General features: G+C 42.4%; 2 protein-coding genes across 6 annotated transcripts in view; one reads left to right on the top strand and one right to left on the bottom strand.

Moving 5' to 3' along the window:
* Ncf2 (neutrophil cytosolic factor 2) overlaps positions 1 to 6,556 on the top strand; it is a 29,055-nt gene extending 22,499 nt beyond the window's left edge. Inside the window, exons 11-15 of the mRNA XM_005071285.4 lie at positions 336 to 361; positions 746 to 897; positions 1,024 to 1,135; positions 3,394 to 3,571; positions 6,306 to 6,556. Of these exons, the coding sequence (XP_005071342.1) occupies positions 336 to 361; positions 746 to 897; positions 1,024 to 1,135; positions 3,394 to 3,571; positions 6,306 to 6,418 (581 nt within the window). The 3' untranslated portion in view covers positions 6,419 to 6,556. The remainder of the gene's footprint in view (positions 1 to 335; positions 362 to 745; positions 898 to 1,023; positions 1,136 to 3,393; positions 3,572 to 6,305) is intronic.
* Positions 6,557 to 7,989: 1,433 nt separating this feature from the next.
* The window catches only part of Smg7 (SMG7 nonsense mediated mRNA decay factor), a 67,598-nt gene continuing 50,534 nt past the window's right edge, over positions 7,990 to 25,053 (bottom strand). For 2 of the 5 annotated variants that reach the window (XM_013114331.3, XM_013114332.3), the window contains 11 exons: positions 20,911 to 21,030; positions 19,796 to 20,216; positions 17,546 to 17,690; positions 16,580 to 16,962; positions 15,220 to 15,591; positions 14,401 to 14,550; positions 12,562 to 12,642; positions 12,086 to 12,245; positions 11,260 to 11,430; positions 10,994 to 11,139; positions 7,990 to 10,289 (listed from right to left, as the gene is read on the bottom strand). In XM_013114331.3, coding sequence (XP_012969785.2) covers positions 10,176 to 10,289; positions 10,994 to 11,139; positions 11,260 to 11,430; positions 12,086 to 12,245; positions 12,562 to 12,642; positions 14,401 to 14,550; positions 15,220 to 15,591; positions 16,580 to 16,962; positions 17,546 to 17,690; positions 19,796 to 20,216; positions 20,911 to 21,030 — 2,263 coding nt within the window. In that variant the 3' untranslated portion in view covers positions 7,990 to 10,175. The remainder of the gene's footprint in view (positions 10,290 to 10,993; positions 11,140 to 11,259; positions 11,431 to 12,085; positions 12,246 to 12,561; positions 12,643 to 14,400; positions 14,551 to 15,219; positions 15,592 to 16,579; positions 16,963 to 17,545; positions 17,691 to 19,795; positions 20,217 to 20,910; positions 21,031 to 25,053) is intronic. The other 3 variants (XM_013114334.3, XM_013114335.3, XM_013114336.3) reach the window with 3 other exon arrangements.

Here is a 25,053-nt window from a genome sequence, read left to right as displayed (position 1 = left end):
CATTGCTGTGTTAACATATTATGCATTTTAACCCACAAACATACTCAAAACTACAGGACCATGAACTGGTAAGAGTTCTGCTGGCTCTGCTTGGGGCTCAGGCACATGTCCCATGACCGCTCTCTGCCTTGGATCCTACTGGCTTAACTGCCTTTAGGCCGGCCCTCTGCTAGTTACTGATGCTTCTGAGAAGCAGAGACTGGCTCTACTCACATGCTTGTGGTTTCTGAGATTCTTCAGAGTGGGATTTTTAGATGTTAAAGGGTAAGACGCTGGGCATTGTGGACGGCAGGTGCCACCATGAGTATCCATTTACTGTTTCCTTTTCCATTTAGGTCAGAAGCAAAAAGAAGAGCCCAAGGTAAGTTCTTCCTTTTGTTTCCAAGGGAAGAAAATGGATGAGTCTGGCTTGGGTTGGGGGATGTCTCTTAGGATTGTGGAATATCAACCAAAAGGGTTGGACCAGTTGCCACCCGACACTGCCTCTACAGGACAGGGACTTCTATACACGCCATATAGCCTCTAGCTGAGCACATAGCTCAGAAGAAACTACTGTGCCAGTGAGTTGGGACTCCAGTCCTCTGAAGGCCTCTTGGGGGAATGTGGAAACCTGCTGTTTATGGGCCCCTCCCCTGTTCCCTGGGGCAGTCCTGGGGCCTGCGCACTAAGTGGAGGGAGGCTGTGGTGATCCAGGATGCTGCTGAAAGCCTCCGCCCTAAGCTGTCCTTTGTTCCTCCTTGGTCAGGAAGTGAAGCCCAGTTTGCCCATGCCCTACATGCTCAAGGTGCATTACAAATACACAGTGGTCATGGAGACTCAGCTTGGCCTCCCTTACAGCCAGCTTCGGGACATGGTGTCTAAGAAACTGGGGCTCTTGCCAGGACACACTAAACTAAGGTGAGCCTCATGAAGGCGGGCAGCTGGGATACAGCGGGGGGTCTTGTGCTGATGTAGGCCACTGGCTATGGCATGCTTTCTGAGCTGATACTCTCTGCCTTGCTCTTTACCCATCATCCCTACTAGCTACCGGCCTCGGGACAGCACGGAGCTTCTGCTCCTGTCCGAGGAAACCATGAAGGATGCCTGGAGCCAAGTGAAAAACTACTGCCTGACTCTTTGGTGTGAGCACACAGTGGTGAGTGCAGAGAACCAGGGCATCCGAGGCCATGTCCACCAACTGGATTCAGCATTTATCCAAAATCTCCTTCATGCTAGCCAATGGGCTCAGTGATAGGGACAATGTGGCTTACAGGCTCACTCAGTTACAGCAGGGAGAGGGTTTCATATGAGAGGAGCCAGAAGTGGACAGCAAGCCTAAGTTGCCTCCACCATTTTGGCTAGGTCAAGGATCATGGCCATCACTTTCAACAAGGACAGAAGTGACTTGACTAAGTTGAGCCCATAGATACTCTTCACCTTAGGTCTCTATGTCAAACATTTGAGGGGGACAGAAAACAGTGAACATTTATTCACTATGGAGATAACAGCCACTTCCTGAGACTTGGCATCTACTGAGAACTGCCCATGGTCATACCCTGCGCCACGTGCACTCTGGGAAAGAACTCTTAAAGTTCCCAGTGCTCCTACACATGTAGGAATATCATGTTTAGGAAGTGAGGGAGAGAAAGGCCAAGGGACCTGACCTAGACAAGCTTCATGTTTGTATTCAGTCGCCATGCTGTAGTTACAATACAAGCACATGCTGTCTTATTAGGCATGAAGTCACCTGACTTGAAAGTGAGATTCACAGGAGTTAGGAGCAAAGTTAGAGGACAGATGTGACAGTGATGGGCAAAAATTGAACTTTCCCTCCCTTAGTTTCTAGAGAGAAGTTCTCATTACTATTTCTTATTATGTCCCCTAAGACACTCATAGTCTCTGTCAGTCTATGAGTGGATTTTACACTTTCTTTTCAATTACTAAATGTTGTTATATGCTGTACTGATAATTTCAGTTTACTCTGTTGGGGAATATTGCCTAAAAGGACTTTACTATAATTTCATTTACAATGTTCTTGTCAATTATTATGTTTTCCTCCAATGAGGCCAATCTATTTTCATCTGTATGCACAGATCTCCCCAAACTCCAACGTACTCCTTTTAGAACTCCATCCAGGCTCATCATGGTTGGTGTTCTCCGCCACTGTTTTCTGTGGAGGCTCTAAGTTGTCCTCATCCCCTAATCAGGAAAAGCAAAACAAATTGCCATTTACTGTGTATCCACTGCAATATGTATCACCAGCCAAATTCAAGTACTTCCACATTCTCAGAACAGTACTGCTCCCGGGTAACTATTCAGTAGGGGCCAGCTGTTATGTTGCTACACCTCCTTATCTCATTCTCTAGCTTCAGCATCAGGTGTGGAACCCGGTCCAGAGAGGCTACACTGTTACTCAGGGACCCACAGCTAGTAAATGGGAGCTGGTATAAAAACCTAGGATTGGGCTATAGAGATGGCTCAGCAGTTAATAGCACTGCTCTTCCAGAGGACCTAGGTTTGATTCCCAGTACCCACATGGCAGCTCACAACCATCTGTTATTCCAGTTCCAGGGAATCTATTGCCCTCTTTTGGTCTCCATGGGCACCAGGCATGCCTATGGCACACAGACATACATGCAAGCAAAACATATAAAAAACAAACTATGTGTCCACTGCACTGCACTACCTTGGGGAGGACATACAGCCAGACAGTACCACACAGGAGGTTGGAGCAAGAAGATGACTTCCAGGCAGCCCCGTTCTACCCAGTGAGATTCCGCCTACCTCAGAAATGTTTTTAAGTCATGGTTCTGAAGCTTTAGAGAATATGAGAATTACCTAGAGCTAGCGCTTAGGAAGAATGGTTTAGTAGGTTTGAGATGGAGTGCAAAAGCCAAATTTCTAACAAGATCCTTAGAGTTTGTGCTAGGAAAAGAGCATGAGTTCAGTGCCAAGAAACTTTAGGGGCAGCAGGACAGCTCAGCCTGATTATCTGAGCTCAACTCCCAGAGAACTGACTTGTCCTTTTATCTGATACACACCATGGCTCACAGGTACACACACACACACACACACACACACACACACACACACACACACACACACACAGACACAGACACGCATTGAATTTACACCATAGATTGTCATTTACTAGTGGCTCAAATTATTTCCCAATATGAAAGGAAAGAACAACACCTACATTAATTACCCTGGGATTATTTTGCGATTTCAGGAAGGCAATTTAGGCCTACAGAGGTTTCTGTACACCTTTCAGTTTCATTTACCCAACCATGTAGTATCCATAAAATGTTTTAGGCCTATGCTAAGTACTAAGCATCAGCTGCTTCCATTAGTGGTTTTCAGTATTCACTGGCCAACAAATTAGCAAATTTAATAGGCCCCTTGCTATTTCAGGGTGATCAAGGTTTGGTAGACGAACCCAAGGAAAGTGAAAACTTTGATACCAATACCCGGACAGCAGAGCCTCAGCCTAAGGAAGGAAGCCAAGTGACAGCAATCTTCAGTTATGAGGCCACTCAGCCGGAAGACCTGGAATTTGTGGAAGGAGATGTAATCCTGGTGCTCTCACATGGTAAGTCCTATTCCAAGTCCACAGAACTGGACTCATGTATCAGTAAAAACAAGGTCAAGGTCAGACACAGAAAACCAACTCTTTTTTTTTTATTTTTTATTTTTTTGGTTTTTCGAGACAGGGTTTCTCTGTGGCTTTGGAGGCTGTCCTGGAACTAGCTCTTATAGACCAGGCTGGTCTCGAACTCACAAAGATCCGCCTGTCTCTGCCTCCCGAGTGCTGGGATTAAAGGCGTGCGCCACCAATGCCCGGCGAGAAAACCAACTCTTAAGTCAATAGTTTCAGTTGACTTCCTAGCTTTTGTTAAAAGGGAGCAAATGCAAGTGTGTGGCTTTCTCCTGTCTATTCCTGTTAGGCACAAGACTATGCCAGCATCTTGATTGTTCCAATATGTAATTGGCTTGAATTATCCTGCCTTTGCTATAAACCATGAAGCCTTTAATTGCACTTTCCAGAGAGAAGTGGAGCCCATTCTGCAGTAGAGGCAGCCACTTGTGACTTATCTGATTGTTAGGAACCTATGGATTAAAAGGTGACCCAGACTGGAGAAATGGTTCAGTGGGTAGCAGTGGCAGTGCTTGCCGAACAGGGATTCTAGCAATCAGGTAAAATCCTGGTGTGGCAACATTTGTGCCTGTTAACTCCAGTACTGTGGGAGCAGAGACAGGCATTTTGGTAGGGCCTTCTGTCACCTCAGCTCCAGATCCAGTGAGAGTCCATCTTAAAGGGCTAAGGGATAGCGGACACCCAACTTCTTCTGGCCCTTGTATGTGCAGAGGCTCATCACACACACACACACACACACACACACACACACACACACACACACACACACACACACACACCTCTTCCCCACACACAAGTAAAGCGTTAAGTGAAGAAGTCTCAGTGGTTCTCAAAGTACATTATACCTAAGTATCCTTTGAAGGGTTAAGTTTTTTTGGGGTGAGGTCCACAAAGCTGCACTTCTCAGCAGTTTCCAAGTGATACTGGTCTAATTAATTCAGGTGAGTCTTGTTTCTCCATCTGTCCACTAATGCTAAGCATCATTAAGGCAAAGTAATATATAGCTGTTTATAATAGTAAATCCAATAGACTGAGTGAAAGATTTGAGGTTACCTGGATAGGTGTCTAAGTTAGGGTTTCTATTGCTATGGAGAGACACCATGACCATGGCAACTCTTATAAAGGAAAACATTTCATTGGGGCTGGCTTACCGTTCAGAGGTTTAGTCCATTATCATCATGACAGGAAACATGGCAGCATGCAGGCAGACATGGCATTGGCGAGGTAGCTTAGAGTTCCACACCTTGATCTGCAGGCAGCAGGAGACTGTGCCACACTGGGCATAGCTTGAGCATATGAGACCTCAAAGCCCGCCTCCCACAGTGACACACTTCCTCCAAGACCACAGCCCCTAATAGTGCCACTCCCTATGGGCCAACCATTCAAACACGTGAGTCTATGGGGGCCATTCAACTACAAGAGAGTATATATAATTCATTGTATATAGTGTAGCAACTCAAAGGAGAAAAGCGTTTTCTTTCAAGGGATTGGAAAATCAGTAAGGACTGGGCGTAAGAACCCAGCACATTGTATAACATCTAGCCTTTTGTGTATGTGGTTGTGGTGGTGTCAGGGGTAAACTAACAATGAGAACACACAAGAAAAAACTTAAGACACCATATCCTATGACACCTATGGAAGTCTCAGTGGCTTAAGTTGGCAAGGGTCCCTCTGTGCACTCTATCCTCAAGGTAACAATGGAAGACAGAATTTATCATACATGGAGATGAAGTGAGAGTAAGTTCAGCTGCTCCCAACAGTTACAGATGGTTTCATTCATAAAGTTTTCACCAAGCTTTAGTGTGTATGACTTGCTGGGATCCTCTTCAAATGGACATTGGCTAACTAAGGCTTCAGATATTCAGAGATTCTGCATTTTGGGTATGTTCCTAAGACCCAGGCAAGCAGATGCTTCCAACCTATACCCATACCATAAATAGAAGGTAGTGGTCTGCACTTTTAACTCTCCAGAGGGGAACCTGGGGAAAAACTAATGCTTACTCATAGTCTACATTATAGACTTGTTTTCAAGACAGGGTCTCACTATGTAGCTGTGGCTGACCTGGAACTCACTGAGATTCACCTGCCTGTCTCTGTGGTGTTTAGGTAGATAAAATTAACCTGTATGGTGATTTGATGATTACTCTCTGGGTGTCCTTGTCCTTAAAAATGGGGACAATAGCTGTTAACTGAGTTACTGTGAAGCCCATGTATTTAGTCACTCTGAATATATCTTACTAGAGGGTTATTATAACACTTATTTTTTTACAAATGTACAAAACCCAACTAACTCCAACTTTTAAGGTGTTGGTTAATCACTCACTATGGCATTTAACAGTATGCCCTTTCATGTTATCACAACTTATTCAAGTTTTATCTAGCAAAGCTAAGATGGTTTCTTAAAAAACAACCCCCAAAACTTACCTGAGACCCAAGGATTCTTGTTCAGTTGTTGTATTTACAGTAATTCATCTACATTTTACTCTATTTGTTACATCTACAACAGAACTTGGTAGACTTTATGTTCACTTTAATCTCAAATTACTTTTCAGTATTTGTTATAAATGGGAAGAGGAAGATTACTAGCTGGGTTAAGTGCTGACCACTTATGGTGGTTATTTTTTCCTGTATGGTTTTAGTGATCAATATATTCTTTGCTTTTTGTCAGTGAATGAAGAATGGCTGGAAGGAGAGTGTAAAGGGAAAATTGGCATTTTCCCTAAAGCCTTTGTTGAAGAATATGCAGCCAAGGACTTTGAAGGCACTCCCAGAGAAGTCTAGGATGCTCTATAACCCACAAAGCTGAAGAAAAGAGTGCTAGTGTTTGCAAGATTTACCCATCTCTGCTGTACACTATAGACATGTTTGGAAATGTTCTATAACTTAACATTTCCCTATTAAAACTGAACCCAACACGCAGTTGTGAAAATTTGGGATGATTTCCTTGTACATGAGAAGGGGAAGATGAATTTTCCAGAAGGGGAAAGAAGGGCTCCTCTTGGGTGCTGGCTACTCAGATATGCTGAACTTCATGAGAACCTCTGGAGCTGAATTACAAAGGATGTATACTTCTGTTATGAAAATAGGACATCCAGTGTCCAGACCCAACAGCTGATTGGGAATATTCTTCCTGATATTAAGAGTTTGGGTTCCAGAAGCTTAAAGCAAATTTACATGAAATTCAGAAGGCATATACATAGTACATTAACTCACTTTAAAAAAAAAAAAAAAACAACAAGCTTAGGTTTCATTAAAGAGGAGCTAAGTTTTTATCAGGTACCCATGGAGTAGAAGATTCAGTCCCATGGAGAATTAAACTCTTACAATGATAGCTCTTCACGCCTTGTCAGATGAACACTTAGTAAGAGTTGAATGATAAACATATGTCTCTAGCACTTGAATGATAAAAAGCTGTGTTCAGGAGACAGGCTGCAGCCCGTTGCTTTACATGTGTTCAAGCCTAACTCATGTGATAAAACTCATGTCATTCTGGTGGTCCATGTTAACTGGGAACAAGGATCCCTAAGCAGTAGACCTTGTGACCTTACTGTCCTGCCACTCTTTGCAGCAATATATGGCTTTACTAGTTTCCAAGTTTGTAGGTGCAAGTAAAAAGCAGGTAGGAGATGAAGTTGTTTTTTTTTTTTTTTTGGGTTCTTTTGTTTTCCAAAACAGGGTTTCTCAGTGTGGCCCTGGCTGTACTGGAACTAGCTTCTGTAGATCAGGCTGACTTTGAACTCAGTGATCCAGTGCTAGGATTAAAGGCATGCACTACCATGGTCTGGCAGGAAGTTAGGTTTACATGGAATCCCAATTACAATCTAGGTGAGAGGCTGACACACTGTTGGAAACTGGACAAACTAGAAGAGAGATCGCTCCAAGGCTAACAGTTATCGATGCTGGTGTCAGTCAGTCGGTGAAGTTTAAAGGGCAGACAATAAACTCAATTACCTCCTGCCTTTACAGAAGCCACTCTATTGAAGAATTGTGGCAGTCTATTTCTATCTATCTTTTTCCAGAACAGTTTACTGGAATGCTAATAAGAAAAGCAAAATTAACCCCAAAGCATAGCTGATTATGACCATCTTTGTTTGTTCCTGGAGATGGGTGAGTAAAGTTCTAAGTTGTTTTTACTTCTGTACCTTTTTTGTTTTGTTTTGTTTTTGTTTTTTTTGTTTTTACGAGACAGAGTTTCTCTGTATTGTTCTGGAGACCGTCGGTCCAGCCTGGCCTCGAACTCACAGAGATCCGCCTGCCTCTGCCTCCCGACTGCTGGGATTAAAGGCGTGCGCCACCACCGTCCGGTTACTTCTGTACTTTTAAGGCAGAATAAACACTCCACACAGAGCTGGTTGGAGAGAACACGGTTTAATTAAAGGCAAAGCTGATTTCAGCAGCTGCAGATCTTGCACAGACAGACAGACTGGAAAAAAAAAAAGAGAAAAAAAAAAAAAAGAAACAAATCCAATCAAAACACAAAGGAAAGTATTACACAAACCAGTTGAAGATTCTCCTCCTCTTCCTATTACCCCACATTGAGGATGGCAAGGCGAGGAACCCTGCGAGAGTCATAGAACATTCCAAACACCAAATTCTCATGCAGACTGGGGCTGTAATGGGAAGTGGGTACTACTGGGAGGGAGCTGGTAAACCTGTTGGCTGGTCTAAGGTGCAAGAATCAGTGACATTTCCAACATCCAAATGTTGCAGCTGTCTGAATGCAGAGCTTACATACACAAACTGGGTGAAGGCAGCAGGGAAGGAACAGGGAATAGGACTAAGGTGGACACAGGGAGGGGACTGGAGCAGCACAGAGGGTTTCATTTGCCATTGGGTGGGGAGTTTCACTTCCAGACCTTTCAAAAATAAAACAAAACCAAGAAAACCCAAATACCATGTCAAACTCAAAGAGCAATAGTGTAAGTCTGGGGCTCCAAGCACTCTTTCTGAAGAGCAATACCTCACCCCTCTCATTGCTGGGCCGCCCAGACCCCATGACACCCGGGGCTCCTGGATGTGCTTTGCTCTACAGCTGTCTTCCAGCTAAGTTCCACACTAACTCCACAGTTAGCCCTTGCCCTCTGGGAGAGTAGATGGCCACGTGTGGACACACACACATGCACACGCACACACACCTACCTCCCAAAAAATAATCCCTACCCTAGCACAGCAATTGGACATTTAGATTGTTTCCATAATTTCCAGGAAATGACTAACAGAAATGCTGTCCTTCTGTTCCTACACAGAACATCTTCAGTTTTCTTTCCTCCCAATAAATATCAAATAAAGAGTTTATTCCTTTCTCTCGCCCGTTCCAAAGCGGCGTTCATTCTGTTCTCTTCTGTGCACAGTGTGTGCATTTGTCCCTGTTGCCTTCAGTTTTGTTCTTGAGGTGAAGGCTGGGAGCCTGTGACTGGGCAGAGGCCCGGCTCCTCTGTAGCGATGCAGGCACTACAGCTTCCTTCCTCTTCAGACCGTCTTTTGGGCCCCAAGTGCTGGCCCCATGTTGCTGCTTCTTGGTGAGATGTTGTACACATTAGGGATAAAACAATTACTAGGATACAGCATATGGCTAAAGGGGTGGAGACTGGTGCAAGAGGCTGGTAAGCAGGATGGGGACACAAAACCAACTTAACAAAAAATGACCACACTGAAAGCATCCACCTATTAAAATGTGTTCCAGGCTATGAATGGACTAGCCTGCCTTCTGTGAGACTGCTTGCTTCGCTACTGTAAAAGTGTAGAAATCAAAAACATTAATTTGAAATCTTACAGCAGCCACCTGCTGGTCTAGCCCAGCAGCACCACCCACACTGCATCCTCGATTGGGGCTCGAGCACCTACAGAATGAAGGGCATTTCCTGCTGGAGTTTCCAGTGGAGGAAGGCCTACCAGAACCTTCTAAGAGGCCTGTACTCTCCCTTATGGAGCACTCCCACTGGCTTAAGAGGTCAGTTCCCTGTCCTGTCACCACCGACCTCTCACAGGAGCAGCAAACAGGACTGTCTTAGCTCCACACTGACTAGAAGTACACCTGTGTATGGAAGAATTCAGTGTGATAGTTTGCTACTGAGAGTAATAACAATAAAAGATGTTTAAGAATAATTTCAACTACATTCTCAGTCAGCAAAGCACTCATAATGGATTCCTATTTATTCCCCAAAGAGGAAAAAAGGACTGAGAAGTTCCTATTGGCCTCTCCCATCTGCCTTCCCTTCTCAGCTTCCACTTCCCACGTGTTGGGGACATGCGCGGTGGAGAAGGAGAGGCGTGCTGTCAGTAACTGAGTGAGACAAACAGCAGCTCCTCTCTCCTCCGGAAAGCCCCGGGGAACCACCAGAGTTCCGGATGGGTTTTTTCTTTTTGTTGCACTGCGAACATTTCGTGCACACTCAGCGGACTGGTGGAACACTTACACCCTCTCGACAGCAAGAAACAGACAAGAGGGCTGCCACCTGCAGGGACTGTGTGAGCCAGTCCTGCAAACCCAACATGCCATGGTTTATGGAGCCTTCATTCCCTGGGTCGCTTTGTGGCCTCAGTGTGGAGGGTTCATGGCACCTTGTCCCCGCTGCTGTTTCTGCTTCTGCTGCATTAACAACTGCTCCAGAGCGGAGGGTCCAGGATGCATCATGGAACTGGACCAGATAGACTGAAAAATAGCCCAGAAAGTTGTCAGCAGAGGTCAAATGTCTTGCTTGTCTGACAGGGAACTGTTCTAAATCCTAGTCAGCTGTAAAGGCAAATATATCCTCTAAATCTGAAGCAACTCAGCTTTAAAAAAAGTCACGAGACTTGTTCCTAAGATTATTTTAAAACTTCAAACAGTGAAACTGCAGTTCTTTTTTTTGGTTTTTCGAGACAGGGTTTCTCTGTGGCTTTGGAGGCTGTCCTGGAACTCGCTCTGTAGACCAGGCTGGCCTTGAACTCACAGAGATCCGCCTCCCTTTGCCTCCCGAGTGCTGGGATTAAAGGCGTGTGCCACCACCGCCCGGCGTGAAACTGCAGTTTTTTAACCCTAAGCCAGGGTTTCATTATGAACCCTAGACTGGCCTGGAAAGATTATCCCTCCCACCTATACTATTCTGTGATTACAGCATGTACCCACCCTTGACTATAAAGGTTTTAGGCAAACAAAACATCTGAAATTACATACTCTTAACTGGTCAAATAAGGCTAAAATCAAACACACCATGACAAGCGAAAGTTTTAACACAAGGTTGAAACCAAACCCATTTTGGACACCCTGATACTACACTGGGTTAACCCCCATATTCCTCTCAGTGTCACAGAGGAGAAAGCAGAGATATTTCTGTAGTAGGAGCCCCATGCTTCCTGTTCCTGCAATCTGCTCACCTTTAGGCTTTCCATGAGGACAGCAGAGGAATCCTCCATGGAGGGGCCGTGGCCTGTCCAAGTGCCACTTGGAGTGCTAGCCTGATGCCAACTGCTCTCAGACGATGATGTTGCTGAGAGATAATCAACGCCAAAACCACCCATGGCTAAGAGACAAAAATGGGTAAGAATTCAAAATGTTTTATCAGTGGCAAATATCAAGCTCCAGGCAAAATTAGAGCAAGCCACTTTCCTTTTGCCTGGTATATAAAGAAATGTGAAGCTACCTGGTTTATCAGTTTTCCATCGATCTGCGGGCCGCCTATCCCTATTATCTGGAGTCCCAATGGGTCCAAAATTAGAGAAAGGAGCAGAATTATGGTTATGTGTTGGAGGAGAACTGGGCAGGCTGCTTGGGTTAGAAGAATGAGGAGACTGGCTGGCTGGCGTTGAATGATCTGTTAAATAACAACAACATAAGGACATTAATAGGTGTTTCACAAACCAAACCAAGAACTAACGTTTCCTTCAGATGTGATCATCAAAGTGTGAATGAGAGCATCATACTAAGGCTTTGAAAACAGGCCAGATGAAGGCCACGAGGCAATCAGTCAGGTCACTAACATGTGTGACTGCACATATTCAAGGCACATTCTCCACCCTATAAAGAAAGCAAACTGCAGATTATCTGTCAGACATACAGTTCTGACCTGGTTCACCTGAATATTTACAATTTTTATCCCTCAGAATCAGAACACGTTGACCTTAAGAATTATTATAAATTAGAATTTATGAAACTGAAACAAAAGGAGGCATCTTGGTAGATAAGAGCACTGGGTGCTCTTCCATAGAATCTGGGTTTTCCCAGCACCCACCATTAAAATCATCCAGTTCCAGGGAAGCCAATAACCTCTTCTAGTCTCCATGGGCATTGCACACATATGGTACACAGACAAAACATGCAGGCAAATGCTTATACACATAAAATAAAAGTCCCCAAAACATTTTTAAAAAGAGAAAGAAACAAATACGATAATAAAAATCCTTGAGGGACTAATTCTTAGTCAATATGAATGAAAGGACAAAGCAAATTTTATAAAGACTAGGTGATACCTGAACTGGCAGGAAGTGATGGAGACCAAGGGGTCCCTTCAAAAAGGGAGTACAGTGATGTTTCCTGGGAGGCAACTGAAGGGTTCAGGTCTGCCTTGGAGCTGGTTGTCAGGTTCTTTCCATACACTTCATTAAACATACTGCTGTTTGGATATCGTTCCTGAAAGATGTAAGTTAACAATCCAGAAAGAGAGATTAAGAAAGGCAATGTCATAGACACAGGGTCTCAGCAGACCTAAAGCTTTCTTGGCAAGACAAACTCCCAAAAACTAACTTCTTTCACTTTTATTTGACTGAACAACCAAGCTCTAAGAAATTCAGTATGAGAAATTCGAAAGGCTCAAACTCACAATATATGTCACTAGTCTGCTCCAATCAAGACAAATGAATTAGAACCAAGGAACCAAGACTCACAGAATAATACTACATTGAAAAGAATAATAAAAACTTAAAGCAAGATTCTTAACTTTACCTACCTGATTGACAGAGAATCCAGTGAGGGACAGGAAAGAAGATGAATGTGACATGAGTTCTGAAGGCTTCTCCAATAAGGATTTCTTGGGAGGGGGGAACGGGACGGGACGGGACGACAAAACAAAGAAAGTGATTCCTTCCATTTTAAAGTAAAAGATTCTTACTTGTATTTTCACAATAAAAGACTACCACTTAAGTACGTGTCTATCAGTTCCACATGTCTACAGTTTAAGACTTGGAAAATGTCAAATTCATGTCTGTCAATACCATGATCAGCTAAGTGCCAGTTGCCACAGGTGAATCAACCTTCTTTCCTGGGTTTATCTGAACCAGTGTGGAGATGCAGGCAGAATTCAGGAGTGTTTTTTTTTTTAAGCTATGACCCTCAGGAATTCCCTTACCAAAAGATGAGGAATTATCTTTATGTTGATGACTTTAAAAAGCCTTTCAAATCCATTTTGATAGCTGGTTTTGTTTTCCTGTTTCCTAAAGCAGCTGTACTTGTGATATACATTAAACTACTGAGTTTCTATTTAGTGGCCCTAAGAAAGTTATTGGGGTAGGGGAGAGAAAGCTGGTCTAAGGCTTGCTGTCATTAGACAGCAGTTTAATAACGATGCTCAATACCCATTATATGTAAAGCATTTCCATACACATTGCATTATCAACTATGTTAAGTACAAGAAGGGCTATTGTTTTCCGCTGCTTTTGTAAACATGCTAATTAGAAGACACATTCAAGACCCCACTTGTTCTACCATCACTCTATTTCTAACCAAACGGGCAGGAATAAGAAGAGTCTGTGGACAAGGACACAGTGGACACACAGGCACCACCTGCAGTCTCAAACCACACCATTAGAAAGGCACAAGACAGGTACACATGTGTGGCAACAGCATAGCAGCCAAGCGCTCCATCCCCAGGAAGCCTTTACTACCACCACTTGCCCAGGCAAGTTCAAGTGCAAGGGATGGCAGCTACTATCATAAAGCTATTTTTATTTCTTCTGAGTCTATGATTAATACATTTTAATCCTCTAAGTATTTTATTGTCCTCTATTTCTGGGAAGGAAAAGGCTAGGGAAAAAAAAAAAAAAACCTCAAAATCTTTTTATGTTGTATTAAGATGTTGAGAAGGGGAGGGAGTTTCATGATGCGCACCTTCCTTCCTATATTTATACCCCCTTACCCTGAGATAAAATATGAGGTAGACACTAGTGAGCATAAAGAATGACACTCTGCAGGCTGGGGTCTAGAAGACTGTGTCAAATAGGTATCAGTAACCAGTTCTTGCATTTTTTTCTGTTATCCTAATTCTTTACATTCTTAGCCACTCGTTTATAGTACTCTAACCCTGTTTCCAGAGAGTTCTTTCATTTTTACCCATGGTGTTTTATGATTCCAACTCTGAATTTAGATAAGGGCTCTTTTATGGTTCAGTGAGGAAACAAGAAAGAGCCATCAATCAGTTGTAAGGGGTGGAATGTATTTCTTTTAATATTTAGAATACATTTGAGAATTAAAAACACTTGACGTGAGTTCAGGGGTACGTACTACCTGAAAAGGGAGTTAGCTTGCCAGCATCACAGAGTATAGGCAGACAAGCACTAGACGCTTTCCAGCTGACATACACTCAGCTATGACTATAATTTGCGGGAACTAGTGTCAGTACCACTGGTTGTACTCTACTACATGGTTAACTTCAGGCAATTTGGAAATATATTTTATATTCCCATAAAGAGGAAAGCCCCAGAAAGAAGAGCTCACCTATACTACATATTATAAAAGCCTCAGAAAAGAAACTGTGGTTAGAGCAAGAAGCAGAGTTATGCCAAATACATACAAAGAGGCTTCTTCCAGGAAGAGAGGCGAGAGGACCCAGCAGAGCTGGGTAAAGATCAGGAGGGTTAGAAAAGATCAGCTCTTCCTCTTCCTCCAAGGCAGCCAGACTCTTTAACAGGTCCGGAGGAAGCAGAGGGGAGCTCTTGGGGTCCTAGTGACAGAAAGGATCACTGTGAGATGCAATTAGGGACAAAAGTACGTAAGAATAGTAGCATGATTAGTTGGGTAATACAACTAAAGCCAAGGGTAGAGATGTAATTAATTGTGACGTAGCATATAGAGGAAAAGGCTGAAATACAAATGTGAAGTGACACGGCCAATAGAGCGGGAAGACCAAGTCATAGAAGAATAAACTATGGCTAGAGCAGGACATAAGTGTTCATGCAGCTAATGAGTAAAGTAACACACAGAGCACCTCTTTCAAAGTTTTATAGCGCTTTCTCCTGAGTAACCAGTGCAAGGAGATGACTGACTTTGTTCCACATTTGTTGCCATATCCATGAAACCCATTTTTAAACTTAGATCACTCAACCCAACTAAGCAGCTCTTCTCAGAATTCTCAACCATGATGCCATTAGATTATTTTTCTGCCACCAATACAGTTCAATAATCAACTATTGAACTCTTCAGTTCCTTAAACTAAACACATGTGATTTTGAAGAGGCCAAGTCCTATACCATCAGTAGTCTTTATAATGCCCATTTCTTATAAACATGTATAAATCTTAATGTATCAACTTAAACTGTTATTTGAGAAACTCTAAAGCTCCATAACCCCAGGCCTATCTTCACAGAACCTGGTGATGGGAAAGGACACACACCTCAAATGGCACCCTGGGCACAGGGTCCTGCTCTGGACGGAAGACTCCTGGTGACCGCTTGCTCCTGCGGTCCATATTTGGTTGCTGTGCCATTACTGCTCTGTTATCAGCCATGCTGTAGGAAGAATCCCAGTAGAACTCTGGGACCTTGACTTCTGAGGGATTGTGGTTATATGGCTCCATGGGGAAAGGCTTCATTTTTTTCTCTAGAGGCTGCTGCTGTATTACAGGAGGTTGCAATGACGGCTCAAACAGTTTTATAGGGTCTTGGGTCTGAAGGTAGTAGGGCTGTTTCACAGGCATGATTTTCCCTAGTGGGCCTTGAACCTGAGGGGGATTCCACAGCTGTTTGGAGGCATCTGCCTGTTGATACTGAAAAAAGAGGTGCCTGTCAACAAGTCGAAGATAAACTGCAATTTTTGTTTTGTTTTTCAAGACAGGGTTTCTCAGCAGCTATGGAGTCTGTCCATCCTGGAACTTGCTCTGTAGACTAGGATCCACCTGCCTCTGCCTCCCCAGTGCTGGGATTAAAGGAGTGTGCACTACCACTACCCAGCTGATGAACTACAACCTTACTGGTAAGTCAATACTCACAAATCAGAGAGTGAATCTGTGGGAAATTAAAACCAAGACTCTAGACAAAAATGCAGTTTCCTTACTCTTAAGATTGTAGCACTTCACAATTCTGAGAAGACAAGGGCCCCAAGCCCCCATCTTTGTTCAGTTCAATTCCTTAAGAAGTGCAGCGAATGTGTGTGAGGCAGGGTGTATATGCTTCACCCTTGTTTTAAGAGCTATGAAGATGTGACATTTAAGATTGTATCACGTTCATCTTACTACCACCTCAAGACTACAATTCTATTTCCATTCTGTCATTTTTGTTCAAGTTAGAATCACTACCGCGTGGGGGGTGAGGAGGATGACAAAGTTGGTAAAGTAAGAACCCAAGTTCTGTCCCCAGAACCCACTCATTTAGTACATGTTTATAATCTCTGTGCTAGAGAGACGGGAGGGAGACAGGAGGACCTAGGGTCAGCTAGTCTATTCTAATTGGTGAGCTCCAGCCAATCAGAGACCCTGTCTCAAAGGAGGTGGAGGGCATTTTTAGGATGACACTATGCTGCCCTCCAGCTTCCACACTAAAGCACACACAAACCACGTGCACATGTACTCACCCACATGCCTATACATGCACACATTAAGAAAATAAGATTTACAGAAAATCTTTAATAGAGTGATTAATTAAGTGGCATATAAAAGTGATAGTGAAGATCTAATATATCATCCATTAAATGGCAAAATACCGCATTATCTCTGCATCTCACTATTCTGGCTGGCAGTACACACAACTGTTGCCTACCTGCTGGAATCCAGAGTGGTGAGGTGGGCTTTTCCCCAAAGCTGGTATGACTTTTGTAGGGGATTGCTGTTGCTGAGCTAGAGCTTGAACCTGCAACTGGCTTGTAGACTGTGCTGTTGGCTGAGCTGGTAAAGATGTAAGAGGTGGCTGAGAAGGTGGCTGTGATTGTTGAGGTCCCTGGTTCATTGGCCCTGGTCCTGAGGGCCGTTGCTGGCTGTAAGGAATGTGGGACTGTTTCCCAGCTTGCACCTGGTTTCCTGCTGGAGAGTGAGCTGTAGACTGAAGAAAAGTTCCTGGGACAGAAACACCAGCTGGGAAGGTGTAACCTGAGCCCATAGAAAATGCCACAGGAGGGGGGATAACATATGTTGGGGGCGGGAACCCTTCAAAACAGAAGAATACAGAGTTAGTTCTAAAGAAACTTAACAAAAGAAAGGGACAAAATTTGAAGGGAGGGCATTCTAACACATTATAAAAGCAACAGTCAACCATGCATGTCTTTAATATGATGCTAAGAAACAGACTACTAGTTACTCTTCCTCTACACATTGATCAGACTATTATAAAGACGCTTCTCGTGTTTAAAGATAACAAATCTTTCACAGTAGCTAACCAGCACTATGTGAACTATTAAAAAACAAAAAACCTGTATTAGAAAACTTGAACTTCTCTTTCTTTTTTTTAAAGATCTATTTATATTCATTATGTATACAGTGTTCTGCCTGCACGTATGCCCACAGACCAGAAGAGGCACCAGATCTCATTACAGATGGTTCGGAGCCACCATGTGGTTGCTGGGAATTGAACTCAGGATCTTTGGAAGAACAGCCAGTGCTCTTAACCTCTGAGCCATCTCTCCAGCCCGAATACCCTATAGCTCAGCAGCATGACCCTAAGGATACAAAGTATCCCATGATCAAACAGAAAACTCCATACAGATGAATCAGGTAGAGAGTGTGTACCTACCTGGTCGGCTGGGAAGAGGAGGGAAGGCTCCAGGGTGATGAATGGGGATGAACTGAGAATTATTCGCTTGACTTGGAGTTTGAGTGACAGGTGTTTTCCTGGCTTCGGACACTGGAGTCTTTCTTAGTTCTGTCTGGGATTTTACCTATAATCAACCGAAGTAAAACTATAAAAAGCTTGTTCCCATGTGTTAGGAAGAAACGTGTATTCTAAGAAAATATTTAAAGCTTCATCATGCCCAAAATATGCTGAAGAAACCTAAACTCATCTAATTTAAATACAGGGAAATCAAATAAACTACTAGTAAAACAAACAAGAGCTTCATAGATTTACTAGTAGAATTATTTTGCTTTCACATAAAAACTAAATAAGGAAAAGGAACATGCAAACCATTTGTTGTACAAGTGAGATACCTTATGCCAACAGGTTAGAAGACTTGCCTATGATCTTCAGGTGTCTAAGGCTCTTCATGCTGAATTGTGATTTAATGAAAACTATTATCTCACAGGTGACATGCTATGGCTCTCGCTTTAATTTCAACTAGGTTATTTAAACATGTGTGAAATACTTCCAGCAGCAACAAACAGGCCCACAGTTCTAAACATCAAGACAATAAAATGCTATGTGCAGTGTTCAAGGTTGAGCAAAAGGCAAGAATATAGGCAGTAGTGGTCAGGCAGTGTCAGTGCACGCCTTTAATCTCAGCAGAGGTAGGTGGAACTGTGAGTTCAAGGCCAGCCTGGTCTACAGAGCAAGTTTAGAGCAAGTTCTAGGCCAGCCGAGATTACACAAGAGAAACCCTGTCTGGGGTGGGGAGAGACAAAAAAACCAAAAAACCATACAAAAAACCAAAATAGGCAGTATTAACAGAAAAAGTTGGTCATACTATATATGCCAAAATTTTGTTGTTTTGTTAAGACAAGGTCTGCTAAGCCTTGGCTAGCTTAGAACTTGTTATGTAGCCCAGGCTGGCCTCAAACATGTAGTAATCCTCCTGTCTGTCTTCTAAGTGCTGGGATATAGGCATGTACTGTCATGCCTGTATGCCAGACTTATTTTGTTATTTATGAGAGATCCTGTCTCAAGGGGAGCAGACAGCCTTTCTGAGGATGACACCTGTGGCTGTTCTCTCACCTTCAGATATGTACACATGCATACCAGCAAAACATACGAATACACACAAGCTTGCTCACAAGCATTAAAAAAGGAAACCACATTTTATTCCCCCCCCCATTCTATCAGGCAAGTAAACTGAAGGTGTGTATTCTTTCTTATAAACAGCCTCCTACACCGAGGTTCCTCAAACTATCTGCATTTCCCACAATGAACTAACAAATCACATAGCTACTTAAGTAGTCATCAAAACATTAATGGTATTAATAAAACAGCCAAGGTACTTTTGTATTATATAAAATTACCAGTATTCCTTTGGAAAGGTATTAAAAAAGATTAACAGAATAGCTGGAAAGTGTTTTTCTCAGCAAGACTTGAGTTCTTTTTGGTTGTGAGCCTAGCCTTTAACGGCTGAGCCATCTCTCCAGCCCAAGAGTTGAGTTTTATCAATTTTTTGAACCAGGATATTAAACTCCACATAACATCAGTGGTTCGAACAGGTATAATGTCAAGAAAAGCTTAAGTTTTACTTTGTACAGTGAAATCTTTTTGTTTTTGAGATAAGTTCACTATGCAGCCCTGGCTAGCTTGGAACTTACTATTTAGATTAGGCTAGTCTCTACCTCAAAGACCCACCCATACCTGCCTCTTGGGTGCTAGGTTTAAAGGTATATATATATATACATATATATATATATATATATACATATATATATACATACATATATATATACACATATATACACACACACACACATCTCCGTGCAGCCTGCACAGTGATTCTTAAGGGGAAAAATGACAACAGAAATTATAAAAGCTGTAATGTACTTCTAATTCTACTGGATGCTATGAAACCCAAAAACTTGTGAAAGATTAGTAAGTGGTAATACTAGAAATATGGAAATACTAGAAAATATAATCCTGTGTGGAGCAGTAGAAGAGAATTTTACAGATTCAGGAACTCCCTCAAATTGATAAACCAACCATCTACCATAACTCTTTACATACCTTCCTATGTGGCAAAGAATGAACTTAACTTCACAACGGCCAATGTACTGGTTGTTAAGAATAAAACGAGAACCCTTGCCATTTGTGTTAGTCTTCCTCTACCTGCTGTATAGTTCAAACACAGCTTACCTGCACTGCCACACTCTGCTCTCCTGTTTCCTGTAACTTCCCTAAGGTGCATCTCTTGGGCTCAGCTCTCCTCGTGTTGCTGTCCTTCTTTCCATCATCCTTAGTCACACCTTTGCTACAGTCCCTTCTCACCTCTTTGGGAGGAAAGCTTCTTCCTTGCTCTCTGTTCACTTCTCGTGGCTTAATGTTCTCTTTGAAGGTGACCACTGGCTTCTCTCCTGTGTCACAGCTGTTGCTTGGATTTCGGCCCGTAGACAACACTGACTTCAGTCCTGGGCTCCCATCTGTAGCTAGTGACTCTATCACAGATGTTTCTTGTAGGATGAGGTTCTCTTTGGCTTCACTGGGGTCTTCTAGTATTAATTCTGGAATTTCTGTGATAAATAGCAGTTTCCCTACCTCATTTTCACACTGAATCAGCCTAAAAAATCCAAGAATAAATCCATATATGAAAAAACATAAACTAAAAAACAGTAACCCAACTGTATGTAGCTTCAACAAGTATATTTTTAGGTCAAGGGGAGAGGGGGAGTTAATAACAATACAGATTCAGCCAGCATAAAAAGTATTATTCAGTAATGGAGACTCTCTCATGACTACATATTTCACATCACTACAATACATTCATTCTCCCGCCCTTCCCATGTTCCTGCTAACTGAGGTTCTATTTATTTACAGAGCATGAATTGAACTTGACTCCAAAACCCGTGTTCTTCCCCTACACCAGCAACCACATCTGCTTTGTCTCTAACTAGCTACTAGCTTCATCCTGCTCTGTCCTGACTGAAAATAAGCAGCACATTCTTGCCACACAATCACTCACTGAACCTGAGAATGTCCAATTCAACTGAAATAGCACAGATGCTTGTAAATTAGAGCAGCACATGATATATAAGGAAGACAAGACTAATTCTTATTATAGATAACAGGCAGTGTAACAGGGAGAAGAGAGAACTTTAAATAAACCAATGGGTCATGAGATACACTACAAATACTGACTTAGTTCATCATCAATAGTATTTACACCAAAGCTTAAAATATACATGAGGCACATGTGTGTGTGTGCGTGCGCTAAGTGATCAAAAAGGAATTGCAGGAGAATACCATGGGCATACCGTGGCTGATTGTCAGCAATCCATTTCCCTATAGAGATCAAACGCTGCTGTCGTATTCGTCTCTGTTGACCCTCTTTGTCTCCTGTAATACCCTGATGGCCTTTGGAAAAATCCAAGTTCCTAAAAAATGACATAGCACATTATAGAAGATTAAGTACTAAAGAAATTTTCCAGACAACCAAATGCAAAAACTTCAAGATGTTTCCCACACAGGATATAGAGCACATGTTATCAATGGTTTTACTTGAATTTTACTTCCAAAGATTTCAAATAGAAGAAACAAGTTGTGTGGTGGTGGCACACGCCTTTGATCTCAGCACCTGGGAGGCAGAGGCAAGCAGATCTTTGTGAGTTTGAGGCTAGCCTGGTCTGCAAAGTTAGTTCCAGGCTAGGCCCCAAACTACACAGAGAAACCCTGTCTCAGAAAACCCAAAACCAAACCACAAAAAAGCAAAACACACACATCAAAGTTCATTATATGAGCCGGGCGGTGGTGGCGCACGCCTTTAATCCAAGCACTCGGGAGGCAGAGGCAGGCAGATCTCTGTGAGTTCGAGGCCGGGCTGGACCGACAGCCTCCAAAACAATACAGAGAAACCCTGTCTCGTAAAAACCAAAAGTTCATTATATGAATGTAATATTTTTACTTTCTGGATAAGAAGTGAAAATAATCCATAAGCTTTTTACCCCCCGAGAGACAGGGTTTCTCTGTGGCTTTGGAGGCTTTTATAGTCCAGGCTGGTCGAACTCACAGAGATCCACCTGTCTTTGCCTCCCGAGTACTGGGATTAAAGGCGTGCGCCATCACTGCCCAGCATAAGCTTTTGTTATTAAAGATTCTTTTGTTGCTTACTTCATGGTCCTAAGATTGAACCCAGGTCCTTGCCTAATGCCAGGCAAATGCTCTACCACTCAAGCAGTTTTACAAACACCTGTTTTCTATATAACTTGGCTAATTAAAAAATAATCATAATACTAAAGGTGTCTGAAGGGCATTTTAAAATTTATTATATTTTTATGTGCCTGAATGTTTTGCCTCCATGTATGTAAATGCACCATGTATATGTCTGTTCTTACCCATTTGTCCTACTCCTGAGGTGCCTACTACAAACAGTATCAATGTACTTTAAGCCATTCCACTCTAAATAAGGAAAATGTGCAAATGCTATAAACTATACAGACAGAAGCCCAAACCAACGTGGAAAAAGCTCCTGAGATCTCTTGTCAATAATTCTAAAAGAAAAGAGTTACTTAAATCAGGGGTAATAGTGCATGCCTATAGCATTTGGGAATTGGAGGCAGGAGGACAGAAGGTTTGAGAACAGCCGGGCCAGAAAGTAAAACCATGCATATCCCCAACATCAAAAGACGTCAAGTAAACTAGTAGCTGAAGGACACACAAAGTGAGAAATAGTACCGACCTTCAGGAATAAGTAATCAAAATCAAACCCAATAAAGACATACAATGTATTATTTATATAATATATATACTTATATATAATAAAACTACACAAAGAATAAAAAAGCAAAGTGAAAGAAAAATGAAGTTCCTTCCAAAACATCCTTGGAAAGTTTCAGAGTGACACCCGAGCTGGCATTACCAGGCAGGAAAACTGCTGCCCATGATAGTAAAGGGAAGGCAGAGGAACAAATGGAAATATTCTAGTACAGCATGAACAAAGTGCACAGAGGAAAATACAGAGCCATCAAAAGGACACGGTGAGAGCATAATAGTATATACAAGTAGGGTTAGGAGAAACAAGAGGCAGAAAGTAGGGCTGAGGGGCTGGGAGTAGGACAGTGTGAGGACTCAATTAAAGGATACCCCAGAGTGACTAGAGACAGGTAAACCTGAGTTTTTGTCTTTGTCAAGAGACATTGTCAGTGCTCACTTGAGAGTGTTGAATATTAGAGGCATTTTGGCTATAGAATTATAATGCTTGATGAGAAAAACAGAAATAAAGGCTTTTCTAATTTCTAGATTGGTGAATGTGTGTCAACACACTCTAGGCTATAAGAATTAAAAAAAAAAAAACAAATAAAAAACAAACTCTGCTTAAAAGTGAATAAACCAGCCAGGCGTTGGTGGCGCATGCCTTTAATCCCAGCACTCGGGAGGCAGAGGCAGGCGGATCACTGTGAGTTCGAGGCCAGCCTGGTCTACAAAGTGAGTTTCAGGACAGCCTCCAAAGTCACAGAGAAACCCTGTCTCGAAAAAACCAAAAACCAAAAAAGTGAATAAACCAGGAATGATAAATTGTTACAAAGAAGTTAAATAGAGTATCTGTGACTAAATTGTCTTCGTCTTTGCTTTAACTTTCTACAAGTTAAATATCCTTCACAGACTACATATGCAGCAGTTAACAAAAATTCAGTTTTCATAAAAAATAAGTAATTATTAGTAGTATTTGGTAACTAAGATGACAACAACAGTTTTAAGTTGTAGCAGGTTGAGAAATGACTAAACACTGAAGTCAGTAAGGGTGGCCAACCCTGCTCTTAAGAAATTTATAGTAAAGACGTCGGGTGGTGGCGGTGCACACCTTTACTCTCAGCACTTGGGAGGCAGAGGCAAGCAGAAGATCTTTGAGTTTGAGGCCAGCCTAGTTTGTAAAGCAAGTTCCAGGACAGCCAGGGCTACATAGAGAAACCCTGTCTCTAAAACCAAAAATGAACAACAAAAACCAAACAAATAAAAACTTATAGTAAAGAAAATAGCAACAAAGACGGAGACTGTGAATTTTATTTTATTTAATAGACTAAAAAAGGAACAAACCCAAATGTTAGTAGGGTTAAAGGAAGACAGCTATTTGAGAAAAGATGGTTAAAATACTCTCTCTCTCTCTCTCTCTCTCTCTCTCCCTCCCTCCCTCCCTCTCTCTCTCTCTCTCTCTCTCTCTCTCTCTCTCTCTCTCTCTCTCTCTCTCTCTGGGGGTATTTACTGGAAAAACAATGTAAGCAGAGTACAAGACGGAGCATGGGAAAGTATGAAGGAAAGAACAAGACAGATGGTCGACCAAGAAGGCAGGAAGAGACCATTCGGAAATGTTCTTGTAAAATTGGTGTGCAATGCAGAAGGAGATACATGCACAAATGGAGAAGACTATAGGTGTCGTTCTCTATTGCTCTTGGTCTTACTCCCTTTAAGACTCTCATTGAACTGAAATTTGGCATTTTTATTTATTTTTTTTCTGGTTACACACTGAGAGTACAGGTACATTCAGCTGGGCTTGGCTTCTTACACGGATGCTGGGATCCACACTCATGATTATACAAGTATTCTTACTCACTGAACCATGCCCACTGGCCTGTCACTACTACTGATATGAAAAAAAAATGTAAAGTAATAACTTTTAACTAAAAGGTCACATTTCCTGAGTATGGGGTAGTGCAGCACATGCCTCTAATCCTGGCACTTGGGAGGCAAAGGTAGCAGGATTGCTGCATGTTCAACACCAATATGGTCTATGTAAAAGCTTCCACCTAGCAATAATTATTGGAGACTGCCTCAAAAATATTAAATTTAGTTTGGTCTTGTGGCACAGTCCTTTAGTTCCAGCACTCAGGAAGCAGAGGCAGACTCTGTGAGTCTGAGGCCAACCTGGTCTACAGAGCGAGTTCTAGGCCAGTTGGGGCTACATGGTGAGACTCTATCTCAAAACACAAAACTAAATAAACAAATAAATAAATGAGTAACAAAAAGGTTCCATTTTGAGACATCCCTTAATTTTTAAGTTAAGTTTTTTCAAAAAGTATAATTTAAGCAATTACTAGGAAAAGTAATTTTCTTTTCCATTCCTTTGTTCTGTAATTCTTAAAAATACTTCAACTGACTTAACCTTCATATATACATTGTGTGTGTGTGTGTGTGTGTGTGTGTGTGTGTGTGTGTGTGTGTGTGTGCGTGTACGCGCGCATCTATATCTATATGTATATGTCCTGAGGCCTGGGGACTGCAAATTGGGGAACCCTTCTGGCAGTCTAGCCCATCCAGAGACTGCCAGCTTCCAGCTTCCAGGTCCCGCCTCTACAAATGGAAGAAGAGTCTTCATCCAGTAGCTGATGGAAGCAGAAGCAGACACCCACAGCTAAGCACTGAGTTGAACTTCTGGAATTGCAGAGGGAGGAGTGAGGAGCAAATGG

Source organism: Mesocricetus auratus, unplaced genomic scaffold (assembly GCF_017639785.1).
Source record: "Mesocricetus auratus isolate SY011 unplaced genomic scaffold, BCM_Maur_2.0 Super-Scaffold_100676, whole genome shotgun sequence".
NCBI classification, from domain to species: Eukaryota; Metazoa; Chordata; class Mammalia; order Rodentia; family Cricetidae; genus Mesocricetus; species Mesocricetus auratus.
Note: the sequence above shows the minus strand (reverse complement) of the source record. Positions and strands in the feature narration are given on the sequence as shown.